The sequence below is a fragment of the Castanea sativa genome, chromosome 12 (genome assembly GCF_040712315.1).
Source record: "Castanea sativa cultivar Marrone di Chiusa Pesio chromosome 12, ASM4071231v1".
NCBI classification, from domain to species: Eukaryota; Viridiplantae; Streptophyta; class Magnoliopsida; order Fagales; family Fagaceae; genus Castanea; species Castanea sativa.
In genome coordinates, this window is record NC_134024.1 from 45,323,148 (window position 1) to 45,342,938 (window position 19,791).

The 19,791-nt window shown below is 37.9% G+C and overlaps 2 protein-coding genes and 1 long non-coding RNA gene across 4 annotated transcripts in view; 2 read left to right on the plus strand and 1 right to left on the minus strand.

Annotated features, from left to right (window-relative positions):
* Positions 1–19,791, minus strand: part of LOC142619223 (uncharacterized) — a 34,345-nt gene that overhangs the window by 10,015 nt on the left and 4,539 nt on the right. The window lies entirely within an intron of this gene.
* Positions 8,448–13,664, plus strand: LOC142621060 (vacuolar protein sorting-associated protein 45 homolog). The gene is made up of 10 exons (XM_075794377.1): positions 8,448–8,554; positions 8,668–8,903; positions 9,004–9,230; positions 9,663–9,788; positions 9,906–9,986; positions 10,077–10,218; positions 10,328–10,506; positions 12,998–13,340; positions 13,439–13,541; positions 13,634–13,664. The coding sequence occupies exons 3-8, from the start codon at positions 9,054–9,056 to the stop codon at positions 13,073–13,075; spliced, it is 783 nt and encodes a 260-aa protein (XP_075650492.1). The 5' UTR covers positions 8,448–8,554; positions 8,668–8,903; positions 9,004–9,053; the 3' UTR covers positions 13,076–13,340; positions 13,439–13,541; positions 13,634–13,664.
* LOC142621061 (uncharacterized) lies at positions 13,694–14,718 on the plus strand. The gene is made up of 3 exons (XR_012841692.1): positions 13,694–13,746; positions 14,166–14,258; positions 14,376–14,718. It is a non-coding gene; the product is annotated as an uncharacterized LOC142621061 (long non-coding RNA).

Consider the following 19,791-nt stretch of genomic DNA (forward strand, 5'->3'; position numbering starts at 1 on the left):
AAACATTGCTACCTAACGTGTTGTGTACTTGTTTTTTGGTGTTGTAGGTGGTGTGGCAGCCATATGAAGCTGAGTTAGAGGACCTTCCGCCATGGTGCGTTGCAGGGAGGGCCGTGTGGACGGCAACGGTGCCGCTTGTATGTTTCCACCTAGTAGAAAAACATACACCGGATCGTGTCGTTCGCCAATTTGGGATGATCCAAAAAATTCCTCGCAATGTTGACATCGACACTGTGCTTCATGGCATTGATTTGAGGGGGAAAGTCGGTGTTGATTGGACGCGAAAGCATGCTGTGCATATCGATGAGTGGGGTAATCGCCTCTAACGACGTTGTGAAGCAGTGCTTGATGATATGCCTCCACAGCACGAGTACCATGACTGGTTCAAAAGGATAACTCGGAGGTTCATAGATAGGCCTGGTGCTATAGTGACTCTGCTGGTAACTTCTCAATGTCTTCTACATCTTACCATATTGAAATAGCATGAAACCACTGTTTAGATAACAGTATACTATCACATTTTTTGCTTAGCACTTGGTCTCTCTATAATTTGCAATTATTACTAGCACAACCAATTCTAAACCAACATTTATTTTATTATCGATTGGCATTGTTGATTTGGTATTGCATTACTAATATGTGTGGTTTTTCCATGTGCAGATTGAGGGATACGTCCGTTTGTTGAGGCGTCACCCAGTGGGCACAGAGGACCACAAGGACATTACTGAGGTCCTAACGGCAGTGCATGCAATTGAACGTGTACAACCTCCTATTCTTGAGGCCCCGAATGAGGAGGCACCTACTCCAACGGGCCCAAGCACGAGCACAACCCCGGCCGGATGTCGCCCTCGTCCGCCTGTTGCTAGCCCTCGGGTTGTCCCTACCCCCGATCCTTCTCCATGCACCCCACATCCATCCCCTAGCCCTACCATCCCTTCATCCACCCCACATCCATCCCCTACCCCCACCATTCCTTCACCCACCCCACATCCATCTCCTCGCCCCACCATACTGACACCCACCCCACATCCTTGTCCTGGGTCTGACATTCGTCCACCTACTCCACGGTCATTTCCTCAGCTGTTACCCATTCCATCCTTTGACTCGGGTATTGATCCAACTCCACTCGACATGCGGCAGGAGCCACCCTCCCACGGTACATCTTCGCCCCGTCTTCGCCCATCGACCTACCCCATGTTCAGCCGAGCAGATCGTTGGGTTACTGCGGTGGCGAAGGTCGGCCGAAACGCATATCAAAGGCACCTCCTTGTGGGACAGGGGGGCACAAACATGGACACAATGCTGGGCCCGAGGCATCTGACGAAGGACATGCAAGACCTCCTCCTCATTATACTAGACGGCATAAGATTCAAAAAAGGTAACTCAAAGCTAAATGTGAAACAACACACTTTATAACTAGTGGTATTTCTCTTTTCACATTTCAATCTACTATTGATTACTTAATGATATTATTATGGAGATCAATATGGTTTTAACCTACATTTTTCGAAGTAGGTGATGGGAACGAGTGGTTGAAGGGGGCCAAAATGACAGTGATGCGGGTGTAGAAGAAGATAAGCAACTACTCTGACTTTGGCGGTTAAATCAATGGCCATTGTCTGCTACTATGGTAAAGTCTTGGGCTGCCAAGCCTAAGTACATCTAATTAACATTTGCCTATACCCTTGGATGCTTAGTTTCTACCCAAAGAACAGGTTTTACTTTAGTAATTGATGCTTGAAAGTTGTGACTCAACAAATTGGTGATCTGAGTTCTGAGATTAGTTTTGTATTAGCCAATGGGTTAATTGCTTAGCAAAAAATTATTACAAAACAGTCTTTTTTTTGCTGCTGCTGCTGGTTCTGTTTTGTGTGTGTTTTTTCATTTTCCTTTTGCAAATGATCCTCGGATCAAATGCCATTTCCTCCCTACCTAAATAAGAGGTAGAGGATAGCTCAAGGATTGAATCCCATGCTGGTGGTCATTATGTTCTAATTTCATAATTTAATTCTTTCTTTATGGTATTTATGTTCCAATATCAGAATTTTTGCTTTTCTCTATGGTATTTATGTTGTGGATTGATGAATTCTCGAGAAGATGTCTTTACATGTTCTGATCTGAACAATTTTGTGGTGCTTACATTCTTATTAATCAATTATAGCAATATATACCTTTGCTTTGGCTGGTTCTATTTGCCTCCCATGCCCCGCCCAATAGGCTGAAAAACATAGAATCAGATTCCTTTTCTGTTCATTATTGAGAAATCTTCATTGAGAACAAATCAAGAAAATGTAATCCTTTATATTGATCCTACAAGAAATCCTACTGTTCAAAAAATTTGAAATTGATTCATGCATGTGTTGCCCAGAATTTAGAGGAAATCCCTATTCTATCAAACAGAAAAGGCAAACATCTTGTGCTGAAGAACCATGTAAGCAAGTGATCTACCCTAGAATTTCCTTTGCAGGATACAGCTTGATAGCTCAAACAATTTGAAAAACTAGCTGCCAAAGATTTGAGGATGAGCTAGGTGTGGAAAACCTTGAATTCCCTTAACCGTCTTGTAGAACTGTGAACCAGATGGTGAAGGAATTTCATTACCACTACATTCCTTGAACTTTGAACAATACTCTATCAATTCCTTAGGGTGTTCATGTGCTGGGTTTGGTTGGGTTGAGCCAACCTAGATTGGTAGTATATAATGCCAATTGAAAAGGATAAGGTCTCTGACAGCACTTCCTTTTCAACTTTACGGAACCAACTGGTTCCACTGGGGTTTGCTCATTGATCACCCCATACCTTGGATATTTGCTTTTGTATGCACTTCATAATTTTGAAGAGGAGCCTTAGTCGCTTTGATTGGATGGTTTTATTCCATTCAAGTTCTCAGGACCATCCACATACTTGGTTTTTCTGTTAGGAGCCAGTCATGTAGCTATCTATATGAAATCTCAAACTTATTGTCATGTTTGCATGAAATAATGGTGATCATGCTCACTTTGTAAAAATCTATTATGTTCTTAATTTTCTTCATTGGTAGGCATGAAGTTTTAAAAAGGGAATTAACATTTGAAATGTATCCACATTAGATTACCATAGCTAAAATTTCCTCTTCCCGTATCGTGGCAAGCTATGAAGTGGGTATGGTTTCTTTGTTTCAACAATGAGATGTATGATTGCCATTTTTTATCTAAAGTTTATCATGATTTTGTTTTTCTTGTTTTGCTCCAAAAACTTTCCAAGTGATAAACTCAAAGCACAACTGATTGAAATTATTTATGCAGATGGTGATCTGGTTTATTATACCAGCAACAAGAAGGTCCCAACTTGATCATAACAACAATGCCCTTGCAGTAATTGTTCTGCTTCAATATGTTCCAAGATTATATCTGATTTTTCCATTAAGTTCGCAAATAATCAAAGCAACCGGAGTGGTCACTAAGACTGCCTGGGCAGGGGCTGCATATAATCTGTTGTTGTACATGTTGGCTAGCCATGTATGTAACCTGTTATTTTTGTTGGGCTTCCTCTAATTGTAATTCTCTCTTTCCCCAATCCCTTATTTGAGTGCACTTATCTTTTGTGTATTATACTCTCTCAAAAAAAAAAATCATATGTTGCTCTTAAAAAGCAGTACGTTAGCATCAGTCAGAATTTCCCACTATTTCAGATCTCTCACACCCATTTCCTTCTATCTGTTTCTCTTTTATATCTAAATTTGGAAATTGTGCAGGTTTCAAGTATTGTACCTTGCTGTGAAGACAGTGAGAGAGTCAGGGCATCAACACGTCTACTCTGCCGTTGAAAGACCCCTTCAGCTTGCTCAAGCCGCCGCCATCTTGGAGGTTTTGTTCTACTTTTTTTATTAATTACTTTCCCAAGTCAAATAGTCTCAGATTAACTCACTTCTGGTTTGCACATGTTTAAGTTTCTTAACTTTTTTGGGTGGTGGTTGTTGTTGTTTCGGATTCCCCGCTGAAACAGATTTTTCATAGTCTAGTAGGTTTTGTTTTGTTTTGTTTTGTTCTGTTCTGTTCATCAATAATGTTCCCTAAAGATGCACATTTATTGCCCCATACCTGGTTTATGCATCTCTTAAGCCTGAGGATCAAGCTAATGGATCTGAATCATCAGCTGGGACCAGAAAGGTTATCTATTAGATTGGTTAATCTTTTGTTCAAATCTTTTCTTTCCTCTCCAAGTCTCCCATTTAGGCCAAAAATTACTTATCAAAAAAGAAAAAAGATGGAAAGTTAAAAAATTGTGCTGTGAGAATCAGATTCAAGTGTATAAAATGAAAGTTGTTAGGTAACCGTTAATAGACAAACCTAACCAACTACATGCATTCGGTTGCTAGTACTATTATAACTGAGCTGTTTGAGATAGGCCAGCAAGTCACAGTCCAAAGGTTTCTAATACTATCAAAAGTGAGTGCTGTCATTGTGGTTGATTTTATAGAAACACTGCTGTTGCTCATCAATTTAAGACATTATTTCCAGAAGTCTTGGGTTTGGACATGCTATTATTCTCATTTTACCCCTTGTTACGAGCATAAAGAGCCTTCACACTGTCCAAATTTGCAATAGACCTTTCATCAAGAACTGTCTTTTCTCATGCGCTTTTTTTGCATTGAATTCAATTGAATTCCTTCAAGATCCTTTCAGTCAGCAATGTATCAAACTCATCTTTGTTTTCAGTCACAGTTCTGACCTTATTCAGGGCGAGAGAATTGTCTCTCAATTCTTCAAGGGTCACCATCTTTTTTCTTCTTCTTAAAGCACAAAGGTTCAGAGTACATAGAAATAGATGAATTGATTGAGAGAATGACCAATTCCTTGTTGTGTTATGCTTTTGGATCTGTAAAGTGGTCCTTATTTCACAGCCTTGGAGTATTTTATGCCCAAACCAGGCATCCTTAATTGCTTTGCCCTGCTCTAGGTTTAACTAAGTCAGCTTGACTGTGAAAGCAAGCAAGCTCGGTATGTTATGTTTTATGTTTGAGTATGAACTCTCTTGTCATTGGATGAAGAATTTGGCATTGAATCTGTGCATAGGTTTTTAGTCCTATTGCATTTATATTAAAAAGTGTGTTAATGTTTGTTGGTAGGGTTTTGGAATGTACCATGGGAATAATATGTGAGTAGTTGCTTGTGCTGAATGGTGCAAAGTAATATGGTAACAGCTCAAGTAGGCATCGAGAACATAGCAATTTTTGGTGTGTGCGTGTAGGTATATGCAAAACTTATGCCTTTACGTAGGATTGAACCCATTATTTTGCCTTTCACTGATCATTTGTGTCTGTGTTTGTCCAAAGACCATTGGCAACGAAGTGATGTCACTGTTGATAAGGGGTATGATTGATTTTGGCAGAGCAACTGCTTTAGCCGAGTGCAGGCATTTTTTAGTATACTTTTTTAGGATAGATAATGATAGGATTTGAACTAATAGTGTCCGCTTCATGATAATTGTTCTTTACCATCATGCTAAGATACAATTGAGGAATTCCTCATAGCTCCTGCGTTAACTTTTCACCCTAGACTTGATATCCTTTTTCACATTCTGAACCTTTCCTGCTGGTGACCTTTGGTACAAGACCAGAAAAGTCACAATACAAGCAGAAAGACAAGGTCCTTATAGCGTCCTCTCCAAAGAGAACCACCTCATAATAAACTTGAAGTCCCAGATCCTAACAATTTAAGATACAGCACCACAATGTATTTTCACTCACAGCTCTGATCTTACCCTGGATTTGTTGAGGGCGATAGAATGGTTCCTCAATTCTTCAAGGGTCATCATCTTTTTTGTTCTTCTTAAAGCGAAAAGGTTTAGAGTATTAAGAAATTGATGAATTGATTGAGAGTCTGATCAATTCCCAGTTTTTATGTTGTGTTTATGTAGCTGCAAAATGTTCCTTATTTTACAGCCTTGAAGTTTTCCATGCCAAAACTGTGTCCTTAATCAGTTTTCCCTGCTTTAGATTTGACCAAGTCAGCTTGAGTATGAAAAAGAAAGCTTAGAGAGAAGATGGAAAGGGTTGAACTCTCTTGTTAACATGATAAATACACGTTTTTCATACTCTTTTGTCGAACACACTGAAGGTCTCCGGTTTGAGTCTGGGCAGCGCCAGAACCTTATTATTTTCTTTTTACTAATCAAAAACACATTTTTCATACTCTCCTACCCTCTCCACAAATTCCGTTTTGCTTTGGAAAAACGAGGTCACCATTTTATAGAAGTACCTACTATGGTCTGATGGTCTAAATGCTTTACATCCAATGGTCCTAAATAAATGGGAATAATGAATGCATTAAACCATACATGTCGGCTTTACATTTGAAAGGCTACCAAGGTTAGGCTCCCATTGTCTTCTGCAAATGTGGAACCACTGGCATGCATGGTATTTCATGTTGTGTGGCTTGCGCAAACAGTGATTACATGATGTTAGGGCTATGGCCCTATGGAGCTAATTCTCATGTTATGACACGTTTGAGGTCATTACTGGTTAAAGTTCATCATTTCATGACTTATATCGACACTTGCCAGTTATTAGAATGAGGAAAAGTCCAATCTTTTGTAAAATTTTAGCCCCACAGGGTTTTTATGTTGAATCAAATCTCAACTTTTGTTGGTTGATGCTGCAGTCTGATATTGAATGTATAGTGTAAGCCTGGTGTTCTTTTTTCTTTATTGGAGCATATGGTATTAGAAATGATATTAGAAACCTTTTTTTCTTTGGTTCCTGCAGATTATTCGGTATTCTTTCTTTGGGCTGAAGGAGGCGCTTGGTTTTGCACCTTCATGGCTCTTGTGGCTCAGGTATAGACTATGTACGTTTCTTCCCATTGGACGGAAAGGGAGTGATTGCTTTATCTCATTAAAATTGTATATATGACATGCAGGTATAGCACCTTTTTGTGCTTGTATCCAACTGGTATCTCTAGTGAAGTCGGTCTAATATATGTTGCCCTGCCATTCAGCAAGGTAACAATTTTAATGATGCAGAAAAGCAAGACTTCGTTTGCTAATATGTTTCGGTAGAACTATATACCTATTAAACTGAATTATCTGATATCTCCAACAACTTTAAATTACTACTTCATGTATATATCAAAATGAAGTTGTCCTAGTGAAGTGTTATTTAATTGTGTATTGATTAAACGCTGCAAAGTGCAGTAACAGTGGTTTTGGAGTGTGGGAAACAACTTCAGTTATTTCAATTAGCTCCTTGCATCATCTATTTTGTGAAGTTAAAAAAGCATCTCTTATTGGTGAAAATGCTACAATGGTTGATTGTGTCCGTAGAACTTTTTACATATTTCACGGTCTCTTTTTGGCCCCATATTCAGGAATTTTATGACTTATGAGAGTGTGAGAGCTTCGATCAAATGCAGATCCCTCCAAGAAAAAAAAATAAAATTAAGAGAGAAGAAGCAATCTCCTAGCCTGTTAGATATGCATTCCAAGTCCCATTTGGAGTTATAGAGCACAAGTTTATGGATTGTTTGAGAATCTCTTGACAAGCATTCACCTGGTTTTAAATGTGCTGATTTCATAATTTCTGTCATTCATTTTTACAAGTAGGACACACAAAGAATGGTCAGCATGAGAAAAAAAGATTGGAGTGGGGCTGGGAAAACTAAGTTTGGTGACTTTTGAATGATTATCTTTTGCTCTCTGCTTACAATGCTTTGAAAGGCATTTCCATTTCAACAATTAGCTTGCAATTTCAATGAAACTATTTGTTAAAAATGTGTGAACTGACCAAATTGAGGTGCGTGCAGGAATCTGAAATGTATTGGTGTCGGAATGCCAAACAAATGGAACTTCTCTTTTGATGTCTTCTATGCTGCAATTCTTGCACTCGGAATCTATGTCCCAGGCATGAACTCAGATTCTTCTTTGGAAGTTAATAACTGATTATCTAGTTGGCTAATTTCATTTGTTTGCAGACTTCTTAACTGATGAAATGACATTATATATTGCAGGCAGTCCTCACATGTATGGGTATATGCTTGGGCAGAGGAAGAAAGCTCTCTCAAAGTCCAAGAAGGAGTAGAATGTCATAAAATTCTTTTAATGTCCTTGTGGGTGTGAAATGGAATTGTATTTATAAAAATGCTGTATTTAGGTGGAACAATTTTCTAACTTTGGTGTTCTCAAATTAAAGACAAGAAGAAAATTGCCTTGTGTTGATTCAGAGTCTAGTTATCAGATTGATGATTTTCTAACTTGGGTTCCATGAGTAATGTAAATCTCAGCATAAATTCGGCTTTGGCTTAGGCACACACAAGAGGCCATTGAAGCTTACACAGACATTACTAATCGAGATCTGGCAGATGAGTCATCACTGGCAGTGGCAGTGAACAACCTCATTGCATTGAAAGGTCCAAAAGATGTTTCTGATGGCCTACAGAAATTTGATAGGCTGAAAGAGAAAGATTCACACAACTTCCAGATTGCTCATGGACTTAACCTGAAGCTTTCACCAAAACAAAGGGAAGCAGTATATGCAAATCGAGTTCTTTTGCTTCTCCACGCAAATAGGCTGGATCAGGTTTTGCACTCTTTATTTTGAACCTTTCGAATTTCAATTTAATCCTAACAAAGTGAGCCATTGCTGGTGGGATGATTTTCTTGATCAACTCTATCTCTCTGGATTCTTTACAGGCTCGAGAACTTGTTGCTGCACTGTCTGACATGTTTGCTGATAGTGTGATGCCTGTACTGCAAAAGCTGCTGTGTTTGTGAGAGAGAACAAAGCTGTGAGAGCTGAAGAAGTTGTACGACAGTTTGCTGAAAAGTTCCCTGATAAGTCCAAGGTTGTTCTCCTAGCTACGGCAGAGGTTGCTGCTGCTGCTGCTGCTGGTCATCCCCAAATTGCAGCTGAGTCCCTGCCTAAGATGGTGAGCAGTGAAATATGGGTAGATGTTATCTTATTTGACCTTGTTGTTATGCCACATATCAACTGTAAAGTTAGATATAATTATTATCTCTATCTTGCAGGAATTTTATGTGGACTTTGTAGCAATTGATCTGACCATTTCACTTTGAATATGCCGTCAAATCACATTTATATGCTCCCAGCAGTTGTAGATCCTTCAAATTCGCAGCACTTCTGTGACCGAGTTGTTGATGGTATTGCATCCATTTTTTTGGCCTTAAAAAGAAGACCTATTATTAGATATCAAAGGAATTCTGATATTGCTAAGAGGATTGCACAGGAAACAGCTGTAAGTGAAGCACTGGAAGCTATAGTGTAAATATCATTTGTTCATGATATATGTATTACTGAGTTTCATATGAATTTTGTGCATTCTGTTCTCAGAATTTAATACACACACATGTAGATGTTACTGAGTTTCATATTAATTTTAAGCATTCTGTTTTCAGAATTTTTTTTAATGTGTAATTTATTCATTTATTTTTATAATTTGATAGTTACAAGAGGGGAGGGGGGAATTGAATCCTGGATGTTATAGACACACCAGGAGATCTGTTTTCAGAATTTCATACACACACATGTATTTTTTTCCCCTAGAAATGATATGTGTATTCATGATATTTCATATCATTGTTAATTTTACTGGATGCAGTTTCTCCTTCGAATTTTACTACTTTAGGTTCATAGAAATCTGACTTTTATACTTTTTGGGATGTATCAGAAGCTGATGTACCAGCAGGAAAGTGGGCTTTTTGATTTCAGACGAATGGAAGTTTCCCCATTGTTGCTGGTAATTGATAGGAGGGATGATCCTGTGACCCCTTCGCTAAACCAGTGGACCTATCAGGTATTTGGGGTTGTCAGTACAGATTTTACCAGTTATATGAGAAATGCCTCTTTGTTTTGACGTAACATGGATGGTTTTATAATTATTTGAACTCATTTATCACATCATGTTCCATAGGCAATGGTTCATGAATTGATAGGTATTCAAGACAACAAGGTGGATTTGAGAAACATTGGCAAACTTCCAAAGGATCAACAGGTTGCACTGCATTTCCTGTTATAGTGCACATATTTATTTTTATGGTTTGCATTGCTAAGAAATTGATCTTGGTTCAATTCACACTCACAGGAGGTTGTGTTGTCATCAGAACAAGATGCCTTTTTCAAAGCTAACATGTATGAGAATTTTGGAGATATTGGGATGAATATCAAACGATTGGTAGATGAATTTCAGCAGATTTCAAAGAGTAACCAGAGCATCCAGACAATAGGTTTGTATGAGGCTTGATAAATTCAGACTTACGAGATATTATGTTACTAAATTAGCATGGTGGGTTGAGATATAACATTCCATCATTCCAACATTTTGAATTTCTGCAGAAGACATGGCCAAATTTGTTGACAAGTACCCTGAGTACAGAAAAATGCATGGAAATGTTTCAAAGCATGTGACATTGGTCACAGAAATGAGCAAGATGGTTGAAGAGAGAAAACTCATGTTAGTTTCAGAAACAGAGCAGGAGTTGGCTTGTAATGGTGGTCAAGTGGCAGCATTTGAGGTAGTGTAATCAATTGTATGGTGTCTTGTTTTTCTCTAAATATTGTTTATGTTACTTCATATATGTCCATGGGCCTACTTAGATATACATTTTTCTAGATAATTTATAATAGAGATTATTATAAGATACATAAGTATGGATTTTGATATAATTTTTAGACAGCTATATGGTCATGAATCAAGCCGAAGGAGTAGATTGTCCTAGTACAGGAGGTTGAAGAAAAGGATGTTGTCTTGGATGATTTTGTTATATGCACAAATGCATTAGATACACTCATCAGTATGAGACAGATTAAGATGGATTATGTTATTTACCCAATGCTCAAATATGGTTGGGAAATGAATTTACAAATTTTAATTTGTTAAAATATATTTTTTTAAAAATGATACCAATAACAAAATTTCTTGAAATATATGAAAAAATGATGACCTGGTGAAAGTAGTTTTACGCATTGGAACTAATAATAAACTTGAGTGGCTCCACCGACAGCAACTGCATTAGTAGCTCTGTTTGTTACTATGTAAAGCATTTTCCTGGTGAAAATGTTTTTTACACAATATTTTCAAGGAAAATAAATTGTTATATATATATATATATATTTTTTTTTGGGATCCTAAATTTTTTTTTCTACTATTTGGTTGCACAAAATCTCTATGTTAAAACCAACAAAAAGTTAGTAGGTGGTGGTGGGAGGAGCTTCTGTTTTTTTTTTTTTTTTTTTTTGTGGAAGGGGGGGGGGGGTGTGGAAGGGGGTGGCAGTGGTGCAGTGAGGAGAAGTGGGACAGGGAAGTTAGGAAGGTGGTGTGGGTTTTTTTTTTTTTTTTTTTTTTTTTTGTTGTGTTAAGGGTATTTTTCTAATTATGTTAAAAAAAAAAAACTACATAATTGTTAGTTATCAGTCAGTGTTGCTGGCATAGGGTTTTAATTTATTTATAGGTAAGTCTTACTCAGTTTATGGACTTTGATGTGTGGCCTTTGGTCCAATTCGTTCAGGAGTTTGTTTGTTAGTCAAAGTAGGAATTCTAGTATTATTGGGCAAAGCTAAGATCTAGAGTCTATAGAAGTGTCATTGCACTTAAAGAAAGATGGAGTTGCTGAATGGAAAAATTGAGTGTATTGAGTATTGAGGGCACTTTGGCCTTAATGTTCAATTCTCACTTTCAATTCCCTCTTTCTTTTCTCTTTAACTTTTTTTTTTTTTTATAAGTACCAAGTTTAATTGAAAATGAGAAATACCTTCTGTTCACTTTCAATTTCCTCTTTCTTCTCACAAAAAGAAAGACATCCTCCTAGGAACTCTGACACTCTAAATACTCTTCGAAGGAAAGGAATGAGCTGTAATGCCACAAATAACCTGGTAGTGGGACCGCACGTCAAAAGTACCTCTCCCATTCAAGCTCCTGCTAACATTTATAGGAAAGGAATGAGCAGTAATGCCACGGATAACCAGGTAGTAGGACTGCTCATCAAAAGTACCACTCCCATTCAAGTGCCATCAAAAGTACCGCGCATCTGTTACCATCCGCATTACTGTCCACATTACTATTCAGGTGCACTGTTCACAACTTGTAGGTAGATTTGATCTTAGTATCTTCCCATCTCTTTTGCAAACCTAAATGAAATCCTTTCTCATCCTTTCCCTAGTTATTAATTGACCCTAAATCCAAAATCCTCCTAACTCTAATCCTCCCACAAGCGAGGAAGAACCTTCAAAGCACAAAGCTATGCAACAAGGACATTGTAATTTAGGTTTTTTGCTAAAAAATTGGGCATTGGCTATAGTTTGTTGGACACATGTTGGTTGAGATAGTCATGTGGGACAACTTTTATTCATGTTTAATTATTTATTTATTTTTTATAGGGATTTTGATGGTAACTTATGATTAAATACAACATGGCAATGGTTTATTATGAAGTTCTTTTGTATATATTCAGAAAAATCGTTATTTCCTCTGGCCTGATTTACAATGACGTCTAGGATTGTAGGGGTTGGCAGAAATCCTCAATAGGGTAGTCGAAGTTAGCTTCATGATTGAATTAGCAAAGTTTAAATTTTTATTGGGATGTACATGCCTTTCACATGTTTGAATTATAAGTAGATATGGGGGGTTTGTTTGTGGGTAAATGCATGCGAGGTAAAAAGTCAGAAAATCAGCTGTGATTTTGGAGGGAGTTACAGTACCAAGAAACTGAGTGCTTTAGTGGTTCTTTTGGTATCCTCACATTACCATCTGATTGTGAAATATACATTGAACTGTTAATTAAACAAGAGGTTACGATAGATAAAAAAAAATGTACGTTTTCAACTGATTGCCTTTCTACCCAATTTTACCTAACTAATATGACCAATGGAACATGATTAATTGTCTTGTTTAGTGGTTCATGTTAGATTTAAAAATGTACGCACTCTTCATTTCTGTAGGACAATAGCACATACAGATTTGAAGCCTGAATTGGCCCTCCATCCCTAATAAACATTGAAAATAGGCAGCTTGCAGGTTTTGCACTCTTTCAAGATGCCTCAAGACAGTTAACCGCAAAATCAGCTCCATATATTGAAAGTGGTTGAAGTCTCCAACGACTATGTGTCCATAAACTGACATCATAACCCACACCGCCAGATAAAATCAATCATTGGGTAGAAATGTTGCTGATTTCGTCATTTTATGGAGGTTCATATGGCGGCCGGTTTTCAAGTTCTGGTTCAGCAGCAGCAAGATTCTCTTTAGCTTTAATGATTCTTTCCTAACGAGATTCTTCTTGCTTCCTCAAGTCTTCCATTTCTTTATATTTTTCCCTCGTACTTGCACCCCCTATAGACACATTCAATCAAGGTAAATTATTCATTTCCAACTGAAGCTAAATTTCTACTGCAATAGATTTTCCTGAGGATTCTCTGTACAATTTAGTGGTTTTTTGTTGTCTCTCCCAGTGGATGCTCCAAATGTAATGGTGCAATTGGTTACATTGGCTCCATTGGAAATGAGAAGTTTGGAGAGGAGATGACAAAAAATTAAAAATCAGCCGGTGTTAATGTGAGTTTCTCTTCATCTTAGACTTGCACTGAACGTTGGTTATGTCTTCACCTTCTTATTGGAGTTAAGACAATTATGAAAATTGTAATCAGGTACATTTCTACCCAAGGATGAATCTACATCAACTGGAACTCCGTCTTGTTTATGTGGTTGGTGGTCAGAGGTCAGTGATATGTCATGTCTGCACGTAAACTCAGAATGCAAGGTCAGTTCCATAGGGATTGCTTTGATTGCTTAGTTTCATGATGATTTACATGTTCAATCCAGTCAGCAGTGTTGGTAGGTTGCGTTTGTTGGACAGATAATTTTGCTGCTTTCACTTGCATTTTGTCAGAAAATATTTTGTAATTATAAGTAGATCACGCAAATAGGCAATACCCTACATGATTGGCCCATGTCCTACTCTAACAGTTTCCAACTCATGGCTCCCATTATTACTACTAAGAACACTTGAAAATCGAGAACCCCCTTCATTATAGTCCCATCTTATGTTCTCTATAGTAGCTTATGCTTATCAGGTACACAACTAAAGGTTTAGCTTGATTGTTATGAGAAATATATTTGTCTATTGTGACTCTGGTGTTAGATGTTGGAACATTTACAGTGTTCAATTCTAATCTGCAGGAAATTGGAGTTAATGTCACAATATTTTTTTATTAAGCTTGCGTTTGCCTGATGTTACCTTCACTGGCAAAATTAAGGACAATGCATGTTAACGTAAGTTTTCTATCTCATAACTTTTGAAGAGTTAATTACTAAATTTAGTCAAGAAAGAATCTCCTGTGGTGCCTTGTACCTGTACGTTTCTTGTCACACGATTGTATTTATTCTCAGGTTTGGAAGTTCATTTACATTTTCTATAGGGTGTGCAAGTACGAGGGAAAAATATAACGAAATGGAAGACCTGAGGAGCAAGAAGAATCTTGTCAAGAAAGAATCATTAAGCTAAAGAGAATCTCGCTGCTGCTGAACCAGAACTTCAAAACCGGCCGCCATATGAACCTCCATAAAATGACGAAATCAGCAACATTTCTACCCAATGATTGATTTTATCTGGCGGTGTGGGTTATGATGTCAGTTTATGGACACATAGTCGTTGGAGACTTCAACCACTTTCAATATATGGAGCTGATTTTGCGGTTAACTGTCTTGAGGCATCTTGAAAGAGATATGACAGTTTTTTGCTATCATAAAATGTATTGGTGTACCTATAAAATAAACTCGTGATCTTGTTGTTGTATTGCTGCAAGAGTCCCCGAGTGGACCACATTGTATGTATAGGTATTCTATTTGCAACCGTAAAGTCTAGAAACTAAAGTAATGGTTATTATGTTAATGGTCAGATATTTAGATTTTATGTCGTAACTTCTTCAGTTGCATCAACTTCAATCCAATTCAATCAGCTTCACGTAGGCCACCTAATCCAATGCATGATTTTTATTATATAAAAAACTCCACTTCTCGATCTTGATAAGCCATGTATAAGAGGAAAAAATTTATATCTTCTATCTCTCGCAATACTATTTAATTCCGGAAGTTTGAAATTTCATAGCTGTAGTTTAGATGTGTTTCATAGTTTTGTTATTTATCTGGAAATAGTTATCAAATTTAGAAACTAAACTATTTAATTTATGTCTTTGAAACACGTAATTGTGCAGAAGTTTGAAATTAAACACCCTCTATTTTAGATTAATTTCATAGTTTTGTTATTTATCTGAAATTAATTATCAAATGTATAAATCGAGCCTTTGAAATTCGATTGCTTTAATGTGAAAATCAAGTTTCAAATTGTCGATTTTTAAATATATCCTTTCTTTCATAGTAAAAAATAATCGAGCTTTGAAAGGCTCGATTTTATTACGTGACTTTTTAAAAATATATCAAAAAGATAAATGAAAATCACGTGTCCAATTTCTACAGTAGGTTTTTTCAAATTCGGTTTGGCATAAATGGAAAAAGATAAAATATAAATCTAGTTTCAGAGTCTCGATTTACATATAAAATCGAGTTTAAAAGCCTCGACTTAGAGTGAAAATGTTCTGCCTATTAGAATCGAGTTTAAAACCCTCGATTTTAGTTTAGTGGTTTTTTTTTCAAAAAAATATAGGAAATGCCGCCTTTAAAATCGAGTTTAAAAGCCTCGATTTACATTAAAAATCGAGTTTAAAAGCCTCGATTTACATTGAAACTCGTTTTTCAAAGCCTCGATTTTCAGTGTAGGTTCTTTTAAAAATAATATTCCGCGGAAATGGTGCCTTTGAAAGTCGAGTTTAAAAGCCTCGATTTACCAAAGGAAATCGAGTTCCAAAGACTCGATTTCTACTGGGATTTTGTTTTTTTTTTTTTTGGTTGCAGCTACAGCAGCGGTATTTAACATAACTTAGTTAATTTATCAATATTGTGAATTATAGAACTTGGTCTGATTTGGTCTAATTTGATCTGATTTGGTCTAATTTGGTCTCATTCGGTCTGATTTGGTCTCATTCGGTCTGATTTGGTCTGATTTGGTCTGATTTGGTCTAATTTGGTCTCATTCGGTCTGATTTGGTCTAATTTGGTCTCATTCGGTCTGATTTGGTCTAATTTGGTCCATTCAGTCCACTTTGTTCCATTTTGGTCAGGAAGATCCATCTTTGTGTACTTACATATATAATTGGAGACAACATGTTTAGGTTGAGAGCCCTTATTCAAAATCTAAATTTATTAAAACAAATTCTCGAGTTTGGGGGTCAGCTCTCCACCATTGCTACACTGATATTCATAGTGCTACATGTGCTGCTCAATAGCTCGGCACTGTTGAACCCTATCTAGTCATATCATTCACACTCACGTCAATACACAGATCTGCATCATTTTGCAATGCACTGTTTTCAAGGATGCAGAAGACCCCTGAAAAGTTTACGATGCATTTAACACAACTCGGTATTGTCTTGTCAAGTTCATGTCAGATGAAACACAAGCATGCTAAATACTCTTCACATGAATACTGTTCAGCTGAATAGTCATAGCGATACTCGCAACTACGCCGAATAAGAGAATCTCACTATGACATTGGGAACATTTGAACAAAAAATTCGTATCGTGGTTTTCCGGCTGTATTGACATGACAAGCCCGAATATGTTAAATTTTATTATTGAATACACGGTGGAATGAGGTTATAAATGTACCACAATTCTTTTCTTATTCCTACACCACTAACTTTGTAGGTTGAGTAAGCTATGAGTCGCAACGCCTCAACATCATCTCGTACACGTAGAAACAAGTTTCAATCTACTTCAACAAATGAATTATCACAAGTTCCAGCAGATCAACAACTACAAACATACACAGACCACTATGGAGGGAAATGGGTTGGAAAGAAGAGGGATTTCGTTAATATGCCAATATACACGTACAAGAGTCTTGGAAGCGTTGGCCACATCATGGTCGGCAAACCTACAAAACTAAGTACAGATACCACCGCAATGGAGTTCACCATAGCAGAACCACCATGGTCAACCCTATACGAGAAGAGGTGTGAGTTGGAGGTGTATTGTCGATGGCACGGGTTACGAGTTCCTAAGGCACGCTCAGCCGAGTTACCTAGAGATGAGCCTGCCAACATACTTGCTCGCCTTGAACAAGAGAACAATCAAATGCAAAGGCGGTTAGACCGTTTTCATGCAGTCCAAAAAGCTAGGAAGCATCTAAAGGGGAAGGCGCAAGAGCGAGCCATGAAGTCTATTAATGAAATTACTTGCGTTAGATGATGAAAGTGACATTTCGGACTTCTCGGATTCAAGCAATGATGACTTCCAAAAATTTCTACCTACGAACATTCAACGTTGTTGTTGATGTCTACACGTTTTGTGCGTACCGATCTCGTTGTTGATCGTGAGGGCAAATGATCCTATTGTTCGTTGTTGGTATGTTATGAAAAGATGTACTTGTATTAGTGTTTGCAAGAATTATAAGTGCTTGGTGAAAATTATGGTCTAAACTCAATATTCCGTGAGTAAAACTCGATTTTCTAAAGTAATACTGAATGTCATTATTTTTAGTTTAGTGGTTCTTTTAAAAATAATAATATTCCGCGGAAATGGCGCCTTTAAAAATCGAGTTTAAAAGCCTCGATTTACATTAGTTACCCAGTTTTTAGATTTTCTAAAATATCATCCCGTGGAAACGCTGCGTTTGAATCTACCCAAAGGAAATCGAGTTCCAAAGACTCGATTTCCACTGGGATTTTTTTCGGTTGCGGCTTCGCAGCGGTAAACAAGATTTAGTTTTTTCCCTTCCCCTACAGCAGTAAACAACTAGATACAACCAATCAAAGGGAGTAGTACATCAAAAACAAACAACCGGATTCAAACAGTTACTATTCATTGCTGGCTAGGGAAAAGCTGCACAACGCAACTAATGTGACGAGCACATTGGATAGCAAATAGTTCAATTACAACAACATTCAACAATAAAAAAAATATAGAAAATAACAACTAACTAAAATTAACATAGTCTACATTCGGCAACAACATTCAACAAAGAAAAAAAAACACTTGTACATAACCACAACATTCAGCACATGCATATACAGAAGATAACGACAAGTCCCACGTACATTGCCAAAACTTCAATCGGGTCTTCGCTCGCCTGACAAACATGAAAATACAATCGTTAGTTTCCAAATGCGAAGAACAAAAACCAAATGAAATTCATAGCATATTATATAAAAACAGTGAGAGCACTTGCCTAGTTTGTAGCACTACCACTTGTCGAAGCCCCACGAGAATTGGGACAGCTTCTACGGTTATGCCCCTCTTGATGACACACTCCACATCGCTGCCTCGGTTGAATCTCCCTCAAGTTCGAATCTTCCCTCCGGCTTCCCCGTTCTCGTCGTACCCCATCCATTTCATTCCTTATTCTTGAGGCCACAGGACGACCTTTGGCCCGCAACAGCTGTGGGTCAGGCACCCACCGTGTTCCGCGAACATCCCTCCAAAATGACTCTGACTTTGGCACCACAAAATTATGTGAATATGTGTGAATGGCGTTGTTCAAACTATAACATGGGTCAATATAGCTGGTCGCATCGAGGTGTAGACTTTGGAGAACTTTAATTGCGTGTGAACAAGGGATCTTCAAGCTTTGCCACTTTCTGCAACCACATATTCTATCAAATACGTGTACTTCATGACTGTGGTTTCCCCCTCCACCTCTATGGTCGTTGTACGGGGTAAGCACTTGATATACACCAGTTTCATGATTAAAATTCCTCACAGTGTGACTGCCGGTTTTCTGCGCATTTTTGTTATAGATCTCCATTGCATAATCACTCCACACCTTACCTCGAGAGAGATCTTCCGCAATTTTTTTATGTCGATCGTGGAAATATGCAACAAGTTTGGACCAAGTAAATTCAACCATTGCCGCAATGGGCAAACCGCGGGCACCTTTCAGTACCCCATTAAAGCACTCAGAGATATTGGTTGTCATTGCCCCGTAACGTCTTCCACCATCATGTGACTGAGTCCATTTGTCCAGATCCTCACTGGTTAAATATGTATATGGCATACAACGTGCAACATGGCGACTAGTAGGGTCTACACCCCTCAGTAAATTAATCTCGGCCTCCTTAATGATTTGCATTATGGATTCAAATTTAGCTTCTTGGGTCGCATATCCAGCTTTCAAGGCCAATGCCTTTAGAATCGGGTCATCAAAGCGTCTGTTGAAGTTGCTAGCAACATGTCGAAGGCAATATCGGTGATATACCTGTTCTGTTCCGTCCCTCCCTTTAGGCCACTGTCGAATGGCGTTTTTGATACCTTTATGTCGGTCAGAAATAATGCAAATGCCATTGGCAGGTGTAACATGCTCAATCGAACCCCTGAGACACTCTAAAAACCACCCCCAACTAGCCTCTGACTCCTTGTCCACAACAGCAAAGGCAAGAGGCAAAACCTTTTGGTTGGCATTGGTTGCCATTGCAATCATCAAAACCCCTTTGTATTTACCATACAAATGAGTCCCATCAATACTGATCACTGGCCTACAATATTGGAATGCAGCAATGCATGGAGCAAATGCCCAATATACATAACGTAGTAACGCAGAATTCTCGTATGGCCTAGGTATGGTGTGATAGTTGTACTGGGTACCCGAATCCTGATCCAAGTATGCCAACAACAACTTTCGCAACCTTTGGTAAGACTCCTCCCAATCCCCAAATATCTTAGCAATTGCCTTTTGTTTTGCGTCCCATACTTT

Bases quoted from the DNA above. Each gene is read 5' to 3' on its own strand.
- LOC142621060 (XM_075794377.1), top strand. From the start codon at position 9,054: ATGCCGTCAAATCACATTTATATGCTCCCAGCAGTTGTAGATCCTTCA. The intron at 10,219-10,327 runs GTTTGTATGAGG...GAATTTCTGCAG, and splicing joins CCAGAGCATCCAGACAATAG to AAGACATGGCCAAATTTGTT. The intron at 10,507-12,997 runs GTAGTGTAATCA...GAAAATAGGCAG, and splicing joins GTCAAGTGGCAGCATTTGAG to CTTGCAGGTTTTGCACTCTT.